Raw genomic sequence first — 17,744 nt, 5'->3', positions numbered from 1 at the left:
GTGTCAGTGCCAAACCTCAGCCCTCACCTTGAAATGTCACGGTCTACTGTGTGTGAAGCGACTCCTCCATCTAGTAACCGATTTTGAGAGCTAACAGGTTTCTGGAGACAATCCTTTCACCTTTGGTGAGACCCAGAGGAATTACTCTAGGAAGAGATGGAATTTTTTTTTTAAGATTTAATTTTTATTTATTTGAGAGAGAAAGCATGAGGAGGGAGAGGGGTCAGAGGGAGAGGGAGAACCAGGCTCCTTGCTGAGCCAGGAGCCCGACACAGGGCTTGAACCCAGGACCCCTGGATCCTGACCTGAGCTGAATGCAGACACTTAGCCGATTGAGCCACCCAGTAGTTCGTTTTTTAATCCTTTTCATTTTGATATGATTTTAGACTTGGAAAAGAGCTGGGAAGCATGTACAGAGAATCCCATCCGCCCTGCTTCTTCTGGTGTTAACACCTGGCCGAACCATAGCAGTTACCAAAATTAAGACATTAATATTGGTGTAGTGCTATTAACTATGCATTTGATTTGGATTTCACCCATTTTTCCCATTCCCATCCTTTTCCTGCTCCAGGATCCGGTTCACAATCATGTCATGGCTACCTTTGTCTTCTTCAAGTTTTGACAAGTCTGTGCTCCTCCCTTGTCTTCCATGACAGTAACGCTTTTGTAGAGAATTGGTTGGAGACTTCGTAGAATGCCCCGCAGTATGTGTGGGGCTGATGCGTTCTCAGGATTAGAATGAGGTTATACCTTTTTGGCCGTGGGGAATGCCGTGGGGGTGCCATGCTCTCTGTAGTGATCACGTCAGGGGCACCTCGCTCACGTTACTTTGGTGTCTCAGTTGATGTCTTAGCTCAGGCTGCTATCACAAAATACCATAGATTAGGGGGCTTATACCACAGCCATGTGTTTCTCACAGTTCAGATGGCTGGAAATCTGAGGTCAAGGTGCTACAGAGGTTGGGTTCTGGTGAGAGCTCTCTTCCTAGCTGTCTTCTTGCTGCGGCTCATGTGGTGGAGGTGTGGGGAGACAGGACAGAGCAAGCCCTGTGGTCTCTTCTTATGAGGACCCCACCCTCAGGACCTCATCTCCTCCTGATTACCTCCTAAAGGCCTTATTTCCAAATGCCAGCACATTGGGGGTTAGGGTATATGAATTGGGGGGGATACAGTCTATACAATTCAAGGGGTATCTATTGGGTTTCTCCATTGTAAAGTCACTGTTGTTTCCATTATAATTAATACATACAATGGGGGAGGTCCTTTAAGGCTGTGCAGAGGTCCTCTCTCTCCTTCAGCCTTGCGTGCATTGGTGGATCTTGCCTCCAGCCATTAGTACTGTGGTTATTCTAGTGGGGAAGTAGCTGGCTTTTCAGGGTCATGTTTGAGGGTGATTGTCACCTGGACGAGCCACTGGAAGAGGGATTATGAAGGCACTTAGATCAACTGGAAAAAGCCAGTTCAGATTATAATTTAGAGAAGTCTTCCAACTTCTCTCTCAAGAGGGTGGAAAGAAATAGCTCATAATTATCGTGAATACTCAGTGGTAGTGGTGATAGACCTTTTCTGTGAGGCAATAACAAACCAGCATCATTGATTTATTTCATGAGCTAATGAAGTGTTACTTCTTGAGGGAAGAAGTCAGGGAGTTTTTTGTTTTTTTGTTTTTTTTTTAATTTTTTTTAAATTTTAGGTAGGCTCCATGCTTGAACTCATGACCCTGTCAAGAGAGGGACTTTTTATTCTAACCAGAGGAGAAAAAGAATCTCTCCCCATCCTAGGATTTTAACCACTGAAATGCCCATCCCCTAGCCTTTGCGACTCCGTGTTTCCAAGTATGCCTCGTGAGCCAGGACTGCATTCAGGGTCAGGTTTCATTTCACTGATTAACTTATTCAGAGTTTGTAAAAACACTTGTCTTCTAGGCAAAAAATTTGACATGTTTTATATTCCATGGAAATTTAGGAATGAGGAAAGAAAAAGAATAAGGAAAGAGAATGGAGGAGGAGAGGGTAGCTAACAAAAAAAAGAAACATCTGCTTGAGGGTGCCTGGGTGGCTCAGTTGGTTAGGTGTCTGACTCTTGGTTTCAGCTCAGGTCACAATCTCAAGGTTGTGGGATCAAGCCCCCATGTTGGGCTCTGAGCTCAGTGCAGAGTTGGCTCCGGATTCTCTTCTCTCCCTCCCCTTCTGCCCCCACCCAATAGATGAATAGTCTTTAAAAAAAATCTGCTTTTGGTTGCGATTTTCCATGCAGGGCACCTGTGACTGTGCTGGCTGAGGTCATGGGGCCAGAGAATGGGGGGACATGCCAGCTATAGTTTGGTGGCCAGTCCAAGGCAGCTGGTGGTCTCCTCTTGAGGGAAAAGCAGTCTTGCTGGATGTTTTTGGGTTGAAGAGCGTGGGGATGAAGGGGTTCTGCATAGTTGGCTTTCCTGGTGGTGGTGGTGGTGGCTGTGGGGGTGGCGGAGGCGGGAGGCTGCAGGCAGCCTGGGGGAGTCCTGGAGAGGGAGCAGCAGGCAGGCCCCAGCATCACTCATTGCCCTTCTGGGCAGAATGGGGTGCCTCCGTCCCTCTGGCTGAGCCCCTCAGTGGGCCTGGCTCGCATCCACCCAGACTCCAGAACCAAAGTCCTTGCTGGCTCCCGGAGCCTGCTTCAGGACCGCCTCCCTCCCCTCCGAGAGTGCCCCAGCTCTGGTGGTAGCACCAGGAAAGAAAGAAGGTGGATCTGTTGCGGAGGAGCAAGAGAGGACTGGGAAGCTCTGGCTTGGTTTTGTGCCTCCCTCCGTGTGTGGACACCTGGGAAGTTTTAATCAAGGAACGGGTACCTGGAAGTAGAGACTTCCCTCACAGTGCCTGTGAGCAGAGGCAGAGAGGAGCTCCAGAAAGACCTGGAGCTTCCCAGCTGTCTCTAGGATGTCAGGAGTTTTGTAAACACAGTGTCATGTTTATTTCCTACACAGATTTCCACCATAATCAGCGGGTCTGGGTTTTCTCATTCTGTTAGCCCCAAGCTGAAGAAGTGCAAAAGCTGAGGTTTTCCCTAGATGCCACCTGCCACTGAGCCCCCCAAAAGCCTTCAGCCTGTGAGGTCTTATTGATAAATTTGCTAGGAATGGCCATTTCTGGGCCATCTGGAGGTTGTCAGGCTGTGCCCCCTCTGGTAGAGAGGTCAGCCCTGGAGCTGACACTGACTTCTAGTGCAAGAGGGTGGGCTGGATGCTAACATGTGGTGTTGGGAGGCCAGACCACACACCCAAAGCTGATAGGTGGCTACGGGTGACCAGGGGCCTTCAGGAGAAAGGACAAACTGCCTTCCAGCAACTCTTCCATTGGCCGAGCCCAGGCAGGGCGGAGAGCCCAGGTCCCCCCACTCCAGGCTGGGAAGGTGGCCTGGGCACCCTGGGAAGGCAGCCTCTACAAATGCCTGCCACTCTGTGCCCGAAGCTCCTGGAACTGGGTTAGAGCCTTTCTAGCAGTCTTCTGGAGAGGAGGATGTGGACACACTCAGAAGAGACACGTTGGTGCAGGGCCTCTTGGAGAGCTCTGCGCTGGAGGGAGGGAAGGCCACCCTGGGGCCTTTGAATTTTCATACCTGGTTTGCAGGTTTCTTCCCTGGTGCCACCGAGAGGCTTTCTGGTGACTTCAAAGTGCCTGTTTCACCTCAGAACAGTGCTACTGTTCCTTTACCTTCTGAAGGCACTAGTGACTCTGATTCACCCCGGGCTTGCTCAGATCCCCAGGGCCTGTCACTTTGTGCCTTTTTTTTTTTTAATTTTGTAACAAGGCTTGGATTGGGCCTAATCCAATAGATATATTATTGCTTCGTGTGAAAAATACCAGGTATTTGTGCCCACTGTGGAGTGGCAAATGCGAAATCAACACAGGGCAGAGCAGTGCCCCAGATCTTTCAGCCCAGCCGCAGCGGGCTGGCTCAGATGGCTCCTCACGCTGCTGGAGACCAGGCCGTGCTCTGGCTCTCACCACAGCCTCAGAGCCGGTGTCCCAAACCCAGCACGGCCTTGGCCATCGCGGTTGGCAGTGCACTGTCCCCCACAGGGCCCTCCCCAGGCCAGGCTTCCTGCAGGGATGTCATATTCTGAGGCCAAGGTCCTGGATGGGGACAAGCACGTTTGGGTCTTGTCTGGTCCCAGTCCCCTCCTCCATTGTGCTCTGCACAAGCACAGTTCCCCCAAGTTCATGGAGGGGTGATTCAGAAGGAAGCCTGTCCCCCCCCCCCCCCCCCCCACCGTCTCCTCCTTGGCTCCGGGGAAGGAAGGAAAGCATATTGTCCATCACCGCATACGCTCAGGAGAATTAGGATGAACATAAAGAACAGAGCCCTGTCCTGTCTGTAAGTGGACCGTGGGAGGAACTGGGCCGCCGTTACGGCAGGTCATTCAGTCCGCTGGGCAGCAGGCCCTCTGCGCTTGTAATTGCTGGGAGCTCCTTCTCCTGACCTCGTGGTCTCCAGAGCCTCCAGCTCTTTTGTTCGTGGAGTTATTATTCTCTCAACTTTCTCAGGGGACTCCTGAGAGTAAATTTTTTTTTTTTTTAATTCTTAAGCTCCCTCCCTTGTCTCCTCTGAGATCTATTTCCCCCTTTTCTTTCTTTCTTTTGTAATCTTTCATCTCTGTCTCTCAGGCTAGTGGCTCTCTCCGTGTTTAGTGACCTCGGCCATCCTCTGTGTTAGTGGCAAGGCCCTGGGAGCGGGTGGAGGCCCTCTGGGGGGCACGGGAGGCTCAGCTGCCCTGGGAAGGGTTCTCACTCCCTGGCCAGGCAGAGTAAGATGAGGGGCGGGGTCCCCCTGTGAACTCTGTGGCCTGGGCTATGCGCGTGGCTTACCCAGTGTTGCCTGGGCCATGGCCGGGGGAGTCTGCGAGGCCAGTCCCCTGGGTCACTCCCTGCCAACAAGGGGGCTGAGCACCCTGAGCCCAGGCTGGGAAGAGGGTGGAGGGGCCCCCGCACTGCCTCTGCTTTCCATCCAGCCCCGCCTGCCGCAGAGGCTCCTCGGTCTCCAGTTCCTGAGCTTCGGGGGCGCCGGGTGAGAAGCAGCCGCCGGCCTCAGCTCCCTGCCCTCACCTGGCTTGCGGACATGCTCTCCCACTTTGCAGTTTACACCCGTCTCTTAAAAATTCCCTTCTGGTATTCAGTGGGGATCCGAGGCGGTCACAGGGCACCGTGTTCCTGTTTCACTGGAAGGTCATCACCCAGGGCTGTTGACCCCATCTGCCTCGCTGGTGTGGGCTGCTGGCCTGAGAGTTTCCTCTCTGGGGGACCCAGAGAATCCTGGTGCAGACACCCCCAGGGTAGGAGCAAGAGGCAAAGGGGGCTGAGAGCCTGCATTGTAGGAGACAGAGAGGACAGGCAGGCCGGTGGTGAGGTGGGTGGGACAATGGAAAAGCAGGGTCAGCGGCCGCCTCTGTGGGAGCTGGGTTGTGCTGACGGTGCGGATTTTACCTTTCAGACCTGGGCCTGTCCCCACACCTCACGGCTCTTATGGCAGGCGGCCAGCCCCTGGGGAACAGCAGCAGCACTGGGGACACTGGCTTCAGCTGCTCCCAGGACTCAGGTGAGCCTCCCGCGTGACCCTGGTGCCAGTGGAGGAGCTGGCAGGAGGGCCAGGCCCTGGGCGTGGGTTTCTCGGCATGGCTTTTCCCTCGCCAGCGTGTCCGTGCCTCCGTTTCCTCCGCTATAAAATTGGGGAGTTCAGTTCCCGTTCCCTCCACCGCCAGGGCTGTCGGATCCAAATTAAGTGAAACCCTTTGAAAAGTTAAAGTGTTAGTGACCACGAGTTGTTACAGTCATCCTCATGCTGTCGGCCAGCACAGGCTCGGGTGTCCGTGTCTGATCGGCCTTTTCCGAGCTGCGTTATCTTGGGCAAGATGCTTACTCTTTTTCTAAGCTTTGGAGCATCCCCGTTTGTGACCTGGGGGTAGCCATCCCTCTGTCAGGGGGCAGTCCTACTGAAGTCACATCACCTTGTCACCGTCCTTGCATGCCCTGTGCCCTGCCTTTGGGAAACTCGGGCTCCCTGAAGAAACACATCTCCCGCACAGATGCTCCCCGTCCCCCAGTAGCAGCCCCCCAGGGGATCCTGCAGGGCGGGCGCCGCCTCCTTCAGGCAGCTGCCTGTGATGTCTCAGTCCTGCCCTGGCTCCTTGCTGCTGGGCACCTCACAAGGCCCCGGTGAGAGGCAGGTGGCCAGAGGCATCTGCTCTCCATCCTGGGGCTGGCCTTTACCCACAAGCTGGGCTGAGGGCCACGGAGGATTCCTGCCACCTCTGTCTGCCTTGACCTGTTTTTCCCGGCCTGAGCCTGTGGGGTGGAACGCTGGGGCGGTCTGCGGGCTGGGACTGAGACCAGGCCTTCTGTCATGGGCAGTATTCCCTAGAGGCAGGATATTCCCTAGAATGTTCTATCACCTGTCAGCCGATGGGCTGAACCACTGGTCACACTGGCCCATCTTGCCCCAAGTCCCTTGTGTGATTTGAAGGAAAGGTCGGGCTCTGGGTCACTCCCCAGGCTCTCCACCATTCTCGGACAACCAGCAAGGATCCAGAGGCGGTATCACACTCCTTCATTCAACAAATGCTGATTTGCCCAGCCCGGGTTTTGGTCAGACACTGAACTAGGTTCTAGAGATAGAGTGGTGAGCTGCCCTCCTGGAGCTTTCTATGGACTGTGGAAGACGGCCAGTGGTCCCCCGTGCTTCCAGTGATTCTGCCGTTAAGGAAGGATGAGAACTCTCCTGAAGGAGAGGCCGTTCAGGGAGTGTTTTGGGGGGAGCGTTAGAATGGCTTCTGTGAGTGACACTGAAACCCAAAGAGCAGGTAGGAGGTGGCCAGGCAGAAGGAGCAAGGGCGCAGCCCTGTGGCCCAGAAGAGGAGCCAAGCCTGTGGGGCCACACAGAGGGAGCCTGCGGGGTTCCCCCCCACCCCACCCCTTAGGAGCTGTGCCTTGTGACTCAGCACCTGCTGTGTGTGTGTCCCATAGTCCTCAGGCAACTCTGGAGGTGGGTCGAATTACCCTCCCGCCTCATAGACTTGCAGACACTGAGGGATTCGGGAGCCTGCCTGGGACCCTAGGTCCCTGTGGGGCGTGAACGGCCGCTCCACCAGTGCTAACGCCTGGCCAAGGAGCACTGTGTGCAGGCCCCAGTGATGCCCTTCAGCCTGCTCTGAAGCGGACAGACGTGGGCTGCCCTCTCTTCCTCGCTTCCTGAGCAAGGCCTTGAAGGATTGAGAGCTGGTGTGGGGCCAGGGGCCAGCCTCAACCCGAGCCCCGCACCCGCCCTCCCTGCCTCTCCGCCTTGGCTTCCCCAGGCTTCTGGGAGAGGTAGATTTTTCAGCTCTTTTTTGATCCCCAAAGCACTCTACATTTTCAAGTTTAACGTGTTGATTTAGCACAACATATTTGAACAGTGATGGAAATTCCAATGGTGAGAAGAACCCCCAGCACACAAGGCCCTTGTCCCGGCGCCGCCCTCCCCTCGGCACCCCGAGTCCTGCCACCTGTGGCTCGCAGCCTGCCTCTCCGGCGGCCGCCCCGCCCCGTCTCCGGCCGCGCCTCCTGCAATCACTGGTTCTCGGCAGGGGCTATGCGGAGGCGGTCGCACCTGCTGGCGGGATGAACACACGGGGGGGGGGGGGGGGGGGGGGGGGGGGGGCGAGGAGGACCGGGCATCGCCGGGTCTGTGGGCACGATCCCCCTTGCTTTTAGGAACAGATGTGATGCTGCTCGAGGACTACGCGTCTGACGACAACCCTCCCTCCCACGGCGCTTGCCCCCCCAAGAGAAGGAGCTCCGTGACATTTGAGGATGAAGTGGAACAAATCAAAGGTTGGTCTGTGGGACAGCCCGGGCACCGTCCTTGGCTCGGCCCCGCGCACCCCAACATCCCAGGGCTCCGCGCTTTGCCCGCCGCCGCGGCCACGCCTGTCCCTAGGCCTCCCTCTGAGGAGCGGCGGCGCCCAGGCTCGGGAGGGGAGGCTGCCCAACGCTAGACGCGCGCACGGCCACGCACGGACGCGTACGTACGCTCCCCTGTGCGCCCTGGCACGCACGCGCACGGACGCACGGACACGCACATGCGCACGTGCGCGCCCACGGCCCGCATCCTGGTTCCCGCCCCCTCCGTCGGGGAGCCGCTGGCGTAGGCAGCCGGGCCTGGGGCGTCCCTCGCTTCTCGGCCTCGTGGGTGCGGGGTGCGGCGCGGGCGGACCGCCCTGAGCCGCCGCCTCCGCGGAGAAGGGCAGCTGCGGCCCCAGGCCCCACCGTGTCCCCCGTCGGCGGAGGCGGAGGCCCCGCCCCGGAGTCGGTGAGGGCGCGAGTTCCGAGAGGGAAGGGGCTCTGCTGCGGCGCCCACGCTTTTGTCCCCCGCCTGACTCGAATCCAGCCCCAGCACCTTGTCGCCTCTGAAATGTAGGGTCTGGTTTCCCGTGCGGACGTGCTGTGAGAAGAGTGACGGGACCGTCCAGAGCGCCCACAGTGCCCCTTGTCCTCCGAATGCCAGCCCGCGAGGACAGCCGCAGGCCCGGCTGGGTGCGGTTGTGGCGGAGTCTGGGGCTCGGGTCCTGACCCTGGCGGTAGACGGGGGCCCGTCAGACGGACAAGGTGGACCCAGGACAGGGTGCGGCCTGCAGCCTCGTGGGCTTTCTAATACCTTTGCCCCATAAGTGGATGAATCTGTCGCGGGTCCGCCCGTCCACACAGGCCAGTCTGGCCCCTTCCGGCCGGCTCAGCGGGGCTGGCAGCTCTGAGGGCACCGGTCAGACCACAGGTGACGGGGCAGGGGGCGGCCACGTGGCCCTCCTCCACTCTCCCTGCACCCGTGTGTGGCTGCAGACTCCCTGAAATGGGGTGAAGGATGGCGTGTTCCTCACGTGGGGCAGAAGTTGTCCCCTCTCCAGAAAATGTGAGGGGTAGGGGATAAGCTGTCGCCCCAAAATGTCAGGGGAAAGATGGGTAGCGAGGGCAATAGTAATAATAAGCAGTGGGTGTGAGGGTGAAATGAAGACTGAGCTCTTTTTCTCTCCACCTGAGTTGTGAGGGGTCGTCATCCTGGGTGGGGCCTCAGGAGAGGCAGCATTCAGGTTTGTGCAAGTTTGCAGTCATAGACGTTATATGGTTCTACATAGTTGAAATACCAGAGAATTCTTCCAAAGATGGTGGCATTTTTAGTATCATTACTAGGAAGTATTTATCAAGGCTTTCTTACGGGCCGGGCCTAGACATCTCAGAAAGCATTAATGATCATGGTTCTGCAACCCTAGGAAGAGGTGTACTGTGACCTCCTCTCTGCAGATGAGGAAGCAGGTAAGTTCCATGCTCCCTACGTAGTATGTGGGAAGCCAAAGATTTGAGTCTAGGGAATTTGGCCACAAAACCCACACCGTCAGTTTGCATCCTGCCCCTCCCCAAGCGGTGAAGCATCCTCAGGCATATCCCCCTCGGTTACCAGTCCCAGCTCTCGGCCAACCTTCTTTATGCTTCTCTCACAGATGCTGCCAGGAACCCTATTCTTCACGTGAAAGCTGAAGTGCATGAGTCCTTGGACAGTTATGCAGCCAGCTTGGCCAAAGTCATAGAGGCCGAAGCCAAAATCAACCTGTTTGGGGAGGAGGCTCTTCCCGGGGTCCTGGCCACAGCACGGACTGTCCCAGGGGCTGGCTTTGGGGGACGCCGAGGCAGCAGGACTCTAGCGAGCCAGAGGTTGCAGCTGCAGAGCATCGAGGAAGGGAACATTTTAGCTGCAGAACAGAGATGAAGGCCTCAGGGTGGACTGTCCCACAGAGGGGCGTCCGGGAAAGGAACAACATCTAGGGTGTAGCCACCAGAAAAAACGCCAGAAAAAAACAAGTGTCTTGTGAGACCACACGTGTGCTCCTTGTGGGTCCTGGCAACGGGACCAGAGGCATCTAAGGCACAGAGGCAAGCAGATGAAGGCGTGGCCATGACATTTTGGAAGTGAGGCATAGAAGGGGGACCCTGGCTTGGGAGGAAACCACCCTGTGGGTTACTTCCTCTTCCTTCATGACCTAGAAGTCCAGCCGAGCACTGTCCCAGAGGTCTCAGCAGGTAAGCACTTCCCTGTGCACTTTGGAGGACAGAACTTCCTAACGAAGCATGATCATCCCTTGGGCTTCTGCATGGTTGATGCAGGCCACGTGGGGTCATCAGTTCTACACTGAATGGTCCCCAGAGGAGAGCCCGGAAGCAGAGCCCCTCAGATGGAGTTCCCAACATCTCTATCCTGCTTATGACCTCAAAATCAGCAGAGTCACTTGCCGGTGCTGGCCACTATCAGGCCAGACAGCTGCTGTCAATGAGGATGGGGCCACCTTGCCCACCTCCCTATTGACTGATTCTCCAGTATTTCAAAAGAAGGGAGCAACCACTATAAAAGACACAAGAAAGGAGCAAGTGCTAGATATTTCATTTCCAGAATTAAAAAGATAATCCCTTTGGTTAGTACACAGCACAATCTTCCCAAGCCTGACTGGGGCTGTGGTGCCCAGCACAGCTGGGAAACAGGCTGTTCTTCATGTAAGGAAACCTCATCTGCTAGATTGTTTGTGGTATTTGACCAGTCAGAGTGGCTGGCTTCCAGGTACACTGGCAGCAATCCCACTGCGGGCAACAGCGGCTGATTCCCCAGCCCCAGGCAGTGTGAGACAGGATGAAACAGAAAGGACGCTGGACTTGTGCTCTTGACCCAGTTCCTCTGCTTCCACTCTTCGGGACTTCCAGTCACCTCTCAAAGCCATCCAGAAAGTGGGATAATGGGGTGGGAAGTTGGAGAAAATGACCTCCGAGATAATTTCCAGCTGTCATCTTCAATGTCAGAGTCTGTAGGTGAGAGAGGTGGGGGGAAGTGGACCCTTGGACCAACACCAGCACAGCTTTTGAGATGGTTTCTGACGGGCAAATGCAGCCCTGTGGGTACAGAGTGTGAACTCAGCCGTCCTGTGTCTAGCAGGGTCCTGACAGAAGGCTGACCTCCCAGAACCAGAAGTGAAGGAAGAGGTGGAAGTAGAGCTGCAGGAATGTGATTTGTACGGTTAGAACTCGCTCGTCTCCCATTTGAGTTGGGACGGCAGTTGATGGGTGGCCTGGCAGTAGTGCAGTGGTGACCTGGGAAGTCAGGGAATCCCTCGCATCTGCCCTTCCTGGAAAATAAGCTAAGCGCAAAACATTCCCCGCCTTTGGAATTCTAGGTGGCCAGAAGAAGGCAGATTCTGGGGAGATCCAGCTGCATCTGCTCCAAGGCAGCTTACTCCAGACAGTACATTCCCTCTGTGGTGGTTTCTTTGGGGCCTACCTGGCTCCTGGTGACCAGTCGTGGCAGCCAGTGACCAGCTGCTTACTAAAGCCTTTTCACTCGTCCTGGGGCTTGCTGCCTTTGTGTTGACTGAGGCCATCAGCAGTGCTCCCAGGTCAGCTGGGTGCCGGGCACTGGTCTGGGTTCTGGAGAGGGCGGGGAGGAGCAGGTGGCTTTTCCAGAGGAGCAGAGAGCAGTTGCACCTGTGGGCTCTGCCTGTACGTGCAGGTCAGACGGATTCCGCTACCACTACTGGGAGGCATTCCTAAGTCTGCGGGCATTTTATGTTTTCTATGTGTATGTATTTTTTTCCTATACTCGTCTAGTAAAGGGGCCATATTCCTCATCAACTGATGTGCACAGAGATCTTCAACTCCAGGCTGGACTAACCTGGGATGGCTTGTCCATTAGGCTTTTGTGAGAGCGGCACATTGGCTGGTGTCTGGGGAGAGTCCTGAAACCTCAAGGCCCCAGTGGCAGATCCCAGACTAGCTAGATCCCAGGGTTTCATCCTAGCCTATCTAGAAATGTCGCAGAAGGACTCACTGCCTTTCTCTTTTTCCTTTTGGCACTGCCAGACATGGCACGCCCACTAGGTGCAGAGCAAAGCGCTTCACTCATCACAACGTAGGGAGAGGCCTGGCTGGTAGTGATGCCAGTAAAGAGCAGTCAGGTAATGCTTATTCAATACGTCCACCAGGGGGAGGTGAACATTTCCAGGTGGGGCACTTAGGTGGGGGACCATGTGAGCCAAGCCTGGGAGGATGTTTGGTAGCTAGAGCCATAATTTGTGCGTTCAGGAATTCAAATCTGCCTTGATTCCGGCCTGAGAGCCAGAGCAAGTGGGGCGGGAGGAGCAGGGCAAGGAGGAGAGGAAAGGGAGAGAATCCCCACACGTTCTCGCGTTCCCGAGAGCCTCTTTGGGGACCCCTGCCCTCAGTGCAGAAGGTCAAAAGCCCAACTGCCCCCCCTCAGCCTGGGCCTGTTGGCTTTATACTGCTGTGCAGGGCGGGGGTGGGGTGGGGACACTTGGCCACGTGGTCGCTGAAAAACCTCAGTCGTGCGTGTCCCAGTTTTAACAGAACCACATTTTGGGCTGTTGCCCATTTCTGCCCCTATCCCTGAAACTGCCACTTGATGGGCCCCCTGCTGTGCTCCGGGTACCAAGCTACCCGGCACAGCGCCGCTGCGCGCCCGGCGGGAGGCACGGAGTCCTCGCCTTCGGGGCCCGCGACGCTAGGTGGCAGCAGTGCGGCTGCGGCGCCGCGGAGGCCGTGCGCCCCGCACCCCGAAGCCTTCCTGGCGGCGGCGGCGGCGGCGGGCGGCTCTCTTCCGCGGGACCCGCGGGGCGCAGCCCCCAGATGGGTGCTGGGGACGTGGGGCGGCCGTTCGGACGGGAACGGGCTTTGACATGGAGACCTTAGGAGCGCGTTCAGCCCTGGCGACGGAGCGCTTCTCCGTTCGAGGGCTTGCTCGTGGGGGACTGGGCTCTGGACGGGCCCCAGGGCCTGCCCGCGGCCGGTGGTCAGCCTGGAGCCCCGCTGCCTCTCGTCCACGGAGCCGGGGAGGGTGACGTGGCTCCGAAGGGCCGAGGGGGTCCGGCAGGCTCGGAGTTCCGTCCGGCGCTGCCGCTGAGGGAGCCGGGCAGCCTTGGGTCCCTGTCCTTATCGCTACAATAGGGGGTGTAACTTAGTCCTCTGTGGGGACGCGGGATGCAGGTGGGCCTCTTCCTAGGGGACCCTCCGGACCCGAGCGTCCCGCACGGCACCTGTGTGTGGCTGGAGCTGGGCCACCGCCTTTTCCCAGTATCGGTGGGCGGGGGCGGTGGACTGGTCTCCCAGGCATCTCCAGGACACGAAGGGGAAGATCTTGAGGAGACCACTGTTAGGTAGACAGGAGGTGCTGAGGGTTGTGGCCCTGGGGATGGCCCCGTTTGCTGCATACACAGCATAAGCAGATCTTCTGGGAAGGGGGGTGTGGGGAGGCAATAGAGGGAGGAATGTGTGAAGTAGCAAAAATGAACTTTTCGGTTAATGGCATTCAAAAATGATGGACCTCCAGGGCACGAACTCAGCCTTGACCTCCCTTACAGCTCCTGAGATGTGACCTGGGTGCTAAGTACAGCTGTGTCCCCCTCTGACAGTGACTGCTTGGCAGCGGGTCTTGGGCTCACAGAATCTTTGATCCTCCAAGCCCCTGAGGCAAGAGGCCACACAGGAGTCCATGCTGGTACCCACAGCATATGCAGAACCCAGATGAATCCCATGGGAGACAGAAGGGACATTACAATTTCCACCCTAAAGCAAAGTGGCTGTCATATGTGACTGTAGGAGGGGACAGAGCCTGACCACCCTCTGGGATGGGGAGAGGGGACACACAAAATCCAGGGAGGCCTAGGGAATGTCTGATACCCCCACCCCAAGTACATTAAGCCAGAGTCTGGGTCAAATGTCAGATGTTTGGCCATGTGACTGAGAAGGAGGTGGAGGAGGGATACTAAAAGTCGTCATTAGGCCAGCTGAGCTTAGTAGGTGGGTAGAAACTAAACCAGAGAGCTTGGGAGCCTGAAATACTGGCTTGCGAGACCTCAAAAAACTGCAACCCAAGAAAAGTGATTGGATGTATTTGGAAGATTTCAAAGCACAAACTCAAATCTGCATGAGATTACCAAAAGCACGGTTTTGCTCAGTGTTATTTTTAGGAGAACATAATACACAAAGCTGTGTTCATTTCCCTCAGAGATTTTTCCTGAATAGTATTGGTATTAATAGCTTAGGAATGAGAAGCCATTTCTGGTTTTGTTTTTCACCCCACCATCTTTGAAATATCCGGAGTCACAGGCAAGTTAGCATGTCCCAGATGAAAAGGCAGTCCCCAGTCCCGCACTCCCACAGAGGTGACCCGGGGAATGGAATGTGCCACCTCCCAGGGAAGTTGCAGCCTCACAGCCTCTGAGTGCAGTGGGAAGAGCCTGTCTGCCAGGAAACAGGTCACTCTGCGATGCGGATGTGCTGAGAGAGCCCTGTGCTGGATGCAGAAGTTGTCAAAAACCTTGAAAGCAAAACAAAAGCAAGCTAATCCTGAAATATATTCCACTTGAAGTTTTTGGACAATTTTTTTTAAAAGAAGAAAAATGTTTAGGATAATTATAAATCACAGTATTTATAAACGATTAAAAGTATATTTAGAATAGTTTTATTTACCTGATTATCTGTTTGGTACCTGTATAGCTGAATTGTGGATTTGGACTTGTACTCCCTGGTGTCTGCCCTTTCCCCCACTGTGCACAGACACATCCTTGGTGCAGCCTCCCTTCCCAAGGGCTGAAGAGAGGAAGGCAAGGAGGAAGGAGCTCACTGCTATAGAATTGGGAGGTGGCAGTGTCCACACCACTCACCTCAGTACATCCATCCATATGCGGTTCATAAATTCTTCCAAGACAATTAGATTCAGAAAGTACTGACTTCCCCACATGACCCAGAAATACAGAACACTTAATTTTTTAAAGATTTTGAAAGAGAGGAAAGATAGTAAGAGAGCACAAGCAGGGGGGAGGGAGAAGCAGACTCCCCATTTAGCAGGAAGCCTGATGCAGGGCTCAATCCCAGGACCCCAGGATAATGACCTGAGTCAAAGGCAGACATTTAACAACTCAGGCACCCAGGCACACTCTTTGTAAAAGATTTTTATTTTCATGTAATATCTACACCTAACGTGGGGCTGGAACTCACAACCTTAAGATCAACCTTAAGATGCTCTACCAATTGAGCCAGCCAGGTGCCTCCTAATCCAAGGCTTTTAAAGGAGGCTTAATGGGGGTGTGTGGGAGGGGGCACCTGGATGGCCATCAGTTAAGCATCTGTCTTCAGCTTAAGTCATGATCTCCAGGGTTCTGCTCAGCGGGAGTCTGCTTCTCTCTCCTCATGCTCTCAAATAAAATCTTAAAAAAGGCTTAATGAATAGCAACCCACTCTCTAGAGGTTTGTCCCGTAACCAGAGGCAAAGGGTGGGTGACAGATTGCGCCTGAGACTTAGCAACCCCCAGGCACAAGACCTACCACCTTAACCTGACCACCTCACCTGCCGCTACTGAGATCACAGTCCTTAGTCCCAGATGCAGGTGAGCCCCAGGGTCCAGCTGTCTGGCTGGGGTCTCCCTAACATAGGGAGTCATGAGGTGTCAACTCTGCCTATATGTTTTCTTTTTGCTGCCTCCTTGACTGCTTGTTGGGCCTGCCCTGCTCCTTTGTAATACACAGTACCCAAACTGCACAATTAACAGCAGGGGACCTAAGTCCTTTGACAAATATCACTTATTTTTTTTCAGTAAGTTTTAAGGTTCCCAGCAAAACTGAGCAGAAAGTTCAAAATTTGCATATGCCCCTCTGTCCAGCCCCCAGGACTATGAACATATCCTGTGCCAGAGTGGACATACATTTTCATTTTCTTCTGTGCTCTTCTGGTCAAAGAGCTGCTACTCCTTGACCCCGCTGAGCTCTCCAGTAGCCTCTGCCCCACCAGCCTTCCAGCACCTCTCTACAGCAAATCCCTGTTTTATTACAGTGCGAGGAATGATGTCATGTGTGCTTCTAGTGGTCAGTTCAGTTGTTCTGTAAAGACCTTCAAACTCCATGGCTTCATGTGGTCCTAACAGCCCCTAGGACACAGGTGGTACAAATAAGATTGTCATTTTAGATCAGAGGAAACAAGCCCAGAGTTGTCACATGGCTTAAGCAGGTCATACAACTAATTGGTAACCAAAAACTAAGACCCTTGTACTTTCCAGAAATCATGCAGTTGCCCTATTTGGCTAAAGTTCTAATTCCTTTTCCCTTTGACCATTTACCACATTTCCTAATGTGCAAACACATGTGCCCTGTCTGGGGTGAGAATCAGATGCTAAATTCCAATGGAAGTTACTGAGTTGGAAGAGTTATTTTTTCTTAACCCAAAAAGCCAGTCTGTCTTCTCTTAGTAGCTGGTGTACCTGGGCTTGCAGCCATCTTGTGGGAAGGGGCAATGCCTGGTCCCCATGCAGGAATGGGAAGCTTTGCCTGACTACACCTGTGAAGTCCATTCATGGCCTCGCTGGAAAAGAGCACACCAGTTTGGAAGAGGGGAGGGAGGCTGACAGCAGGGTTAAATCTCCAGGAGCATTTTCAGCTCACAAGATCTAGCCTGGGTGGAGACAGCCTAAAATGGGTGGAGTTAGACACTACAGTAAAGGAAGATGCGGAATTCTAAGACTGGAGGATCAACAGCTTTCTTGAAATCTAGAAGTTGGAAAGCAGAAGACCAGAAGCCAGAGCTTTCAGATCTATCATGGGAGCGATCCACTGGATTGCCATTGGAAGCCTAGCTACTGTACTGGGAGCCTAGCTTCTGTACTCGGTACAGAGGTACCATTTATCCCGAAAAGATGATGACTGGAAGTAAAGATAACGTGCTTCAAAAGGAGAAATAATAAAAGCTCCTCTATGTGATTCCATCATATAGAAGCCAGAACAGAAAAGGTTATCAACTCTAGAATAGAGAAAAAGTCTCATGTTACAGAAAAGACTGGAAAATGTGGGTCAAGGTAGTAAGGCATGAAATAAAAGTCAAATTCATGATATTTAAAACAACCAACTTCTTTAATTAGAAAGCAACAAACATGCAAATGGCAAGTGTAGAAATTTATTTGAACCAATATTTTCACTATAATGAAAATTACTCTTCCACATTGATCCAAGCTCTCATATCTGAAGGTTAGGGAAAATATTGCACTTTGCATTTTCTAGCACTCCTCATACATGGCAAAAGTTTTTAAAACATTTTGCTAGTTTTGTTTTACACACTCTCCCAAATTCATGCACACAATCATTCCAAACCAATGTTATTAGGTTATCCCAAAAAAAGGGAAAAACTCCAAAACACCATAACCTTAAAATTGCACTAAAGCTCTGTAAAGAAAAAATATAATAAATGTCTTATACAAATTTCAGAACATCTAAGTGCTTGCCAATAAGAGTTGGTTATTCCTCATCCTCATTTTCATTCTCCTGACCAGAGCCTTCTGATCTGTCACCCTCCAACCGGTCTGGAAAACATAATATGAAACCCACAAAAAGAAATGCTTTTAGTATTATAATTAAAATAATTTTCAGTACCTTTTATTTAAAACTGATTAAAATGTATACAGTTCAACACATCATCATGTAAAAATCAGTTCACTTCTGTGTGTAGGTATTTTTTGTGGCTAGAAGCAAACAGAATAAAGGAAACAGCACTATAACTTTGAATATGCATGTAATTCTAAACATATAACAATTAAAAAGAAAAACCCTAAGATCTTGATGTATTACAGTTCACCACCATGGACTTGGGAGTCTGGGAGACTAAGGAGGTGTATCATGCCACCAAACAGGGAGGCTGTGGGGGAAC

The 17,744-nt window shown here is 53.6% G+C and overlaps 2 protein-coding genes across 19 annotated transcripts in view; one reads left to right on the top strand and one right to left on the bottom strand.

Annotated features, from left to right (window-relative positions):
- Positions 1-11,671, top strand: part of GPR161 (G protein-coupled receptor 161) — a 47,409-nt gene extending 35,738 nt beyond the window's left edge. For all 7 annotated transcript variants that reach the window (XM_077901552.1, XM_077901549.1, XM_077901550.1 and 4 more), the window contains 3 exons: positions 5,466-5,570; positions 7,721-7,840; positions 9,502-11,671. In XM_077901552.1, coding sequence (XP_077757678.1) covers positions 5,466-5,570; positions 7,721-7,840; positions 9,502-9,767 — 491 coding nt within the window. In that variant the 3' untranslated portion in view covers positions 9,768-11,671. The remainder of the gene's footprint in view (positions 1-5,465; positions 5,571-7,720; positions 7,841-9,501) is intronic.
- A 5,264-nt stretch (positions 11,672-16,935) lies between these two features.
- The window catches only part of DCAF6 (DDB1 and CUL4 associated factor 6), a 130,636-nt gene continuing 129,827 nt past the window's right edge, over positions 16,936-17,744 (bottom strand). For all 12 annotated transcript variants that reach the window (XM_077901537.1, XM_077901542.1, XM_077901536.1 and 9 more), the window contains one exon: positions 16,936-17,400. In XM_077901537.1, coding sequence (XP_077757663.1) covers positions 17,336-17,400 — 65 coding nt within the window. In that variant the 3' untranslated portion in view covers positions 16,936-17,335. The remainder of the gene's footprint in view (positions 17,401-17,744) is intronic.

Source organism: Canis aureus, chromosome 6 (genome assembly GCF_053574225.1).
Source record: "Canis aureus isolate CA01 chromosome 6, VMU_Caureus_v.1.0, whole genome shotgun sequence".
Taxonomy (NCBI): domain Eukaryota; kingdom Metazoa; phylum Chordata; class Mammalia; order Carnivora; family Canidae; genus Canis; species Canis aureus.
Note: the sequence above shows the minus strand (reverse complement) of the source record. Positions and strands in the feature narration are given on the sequence as shown.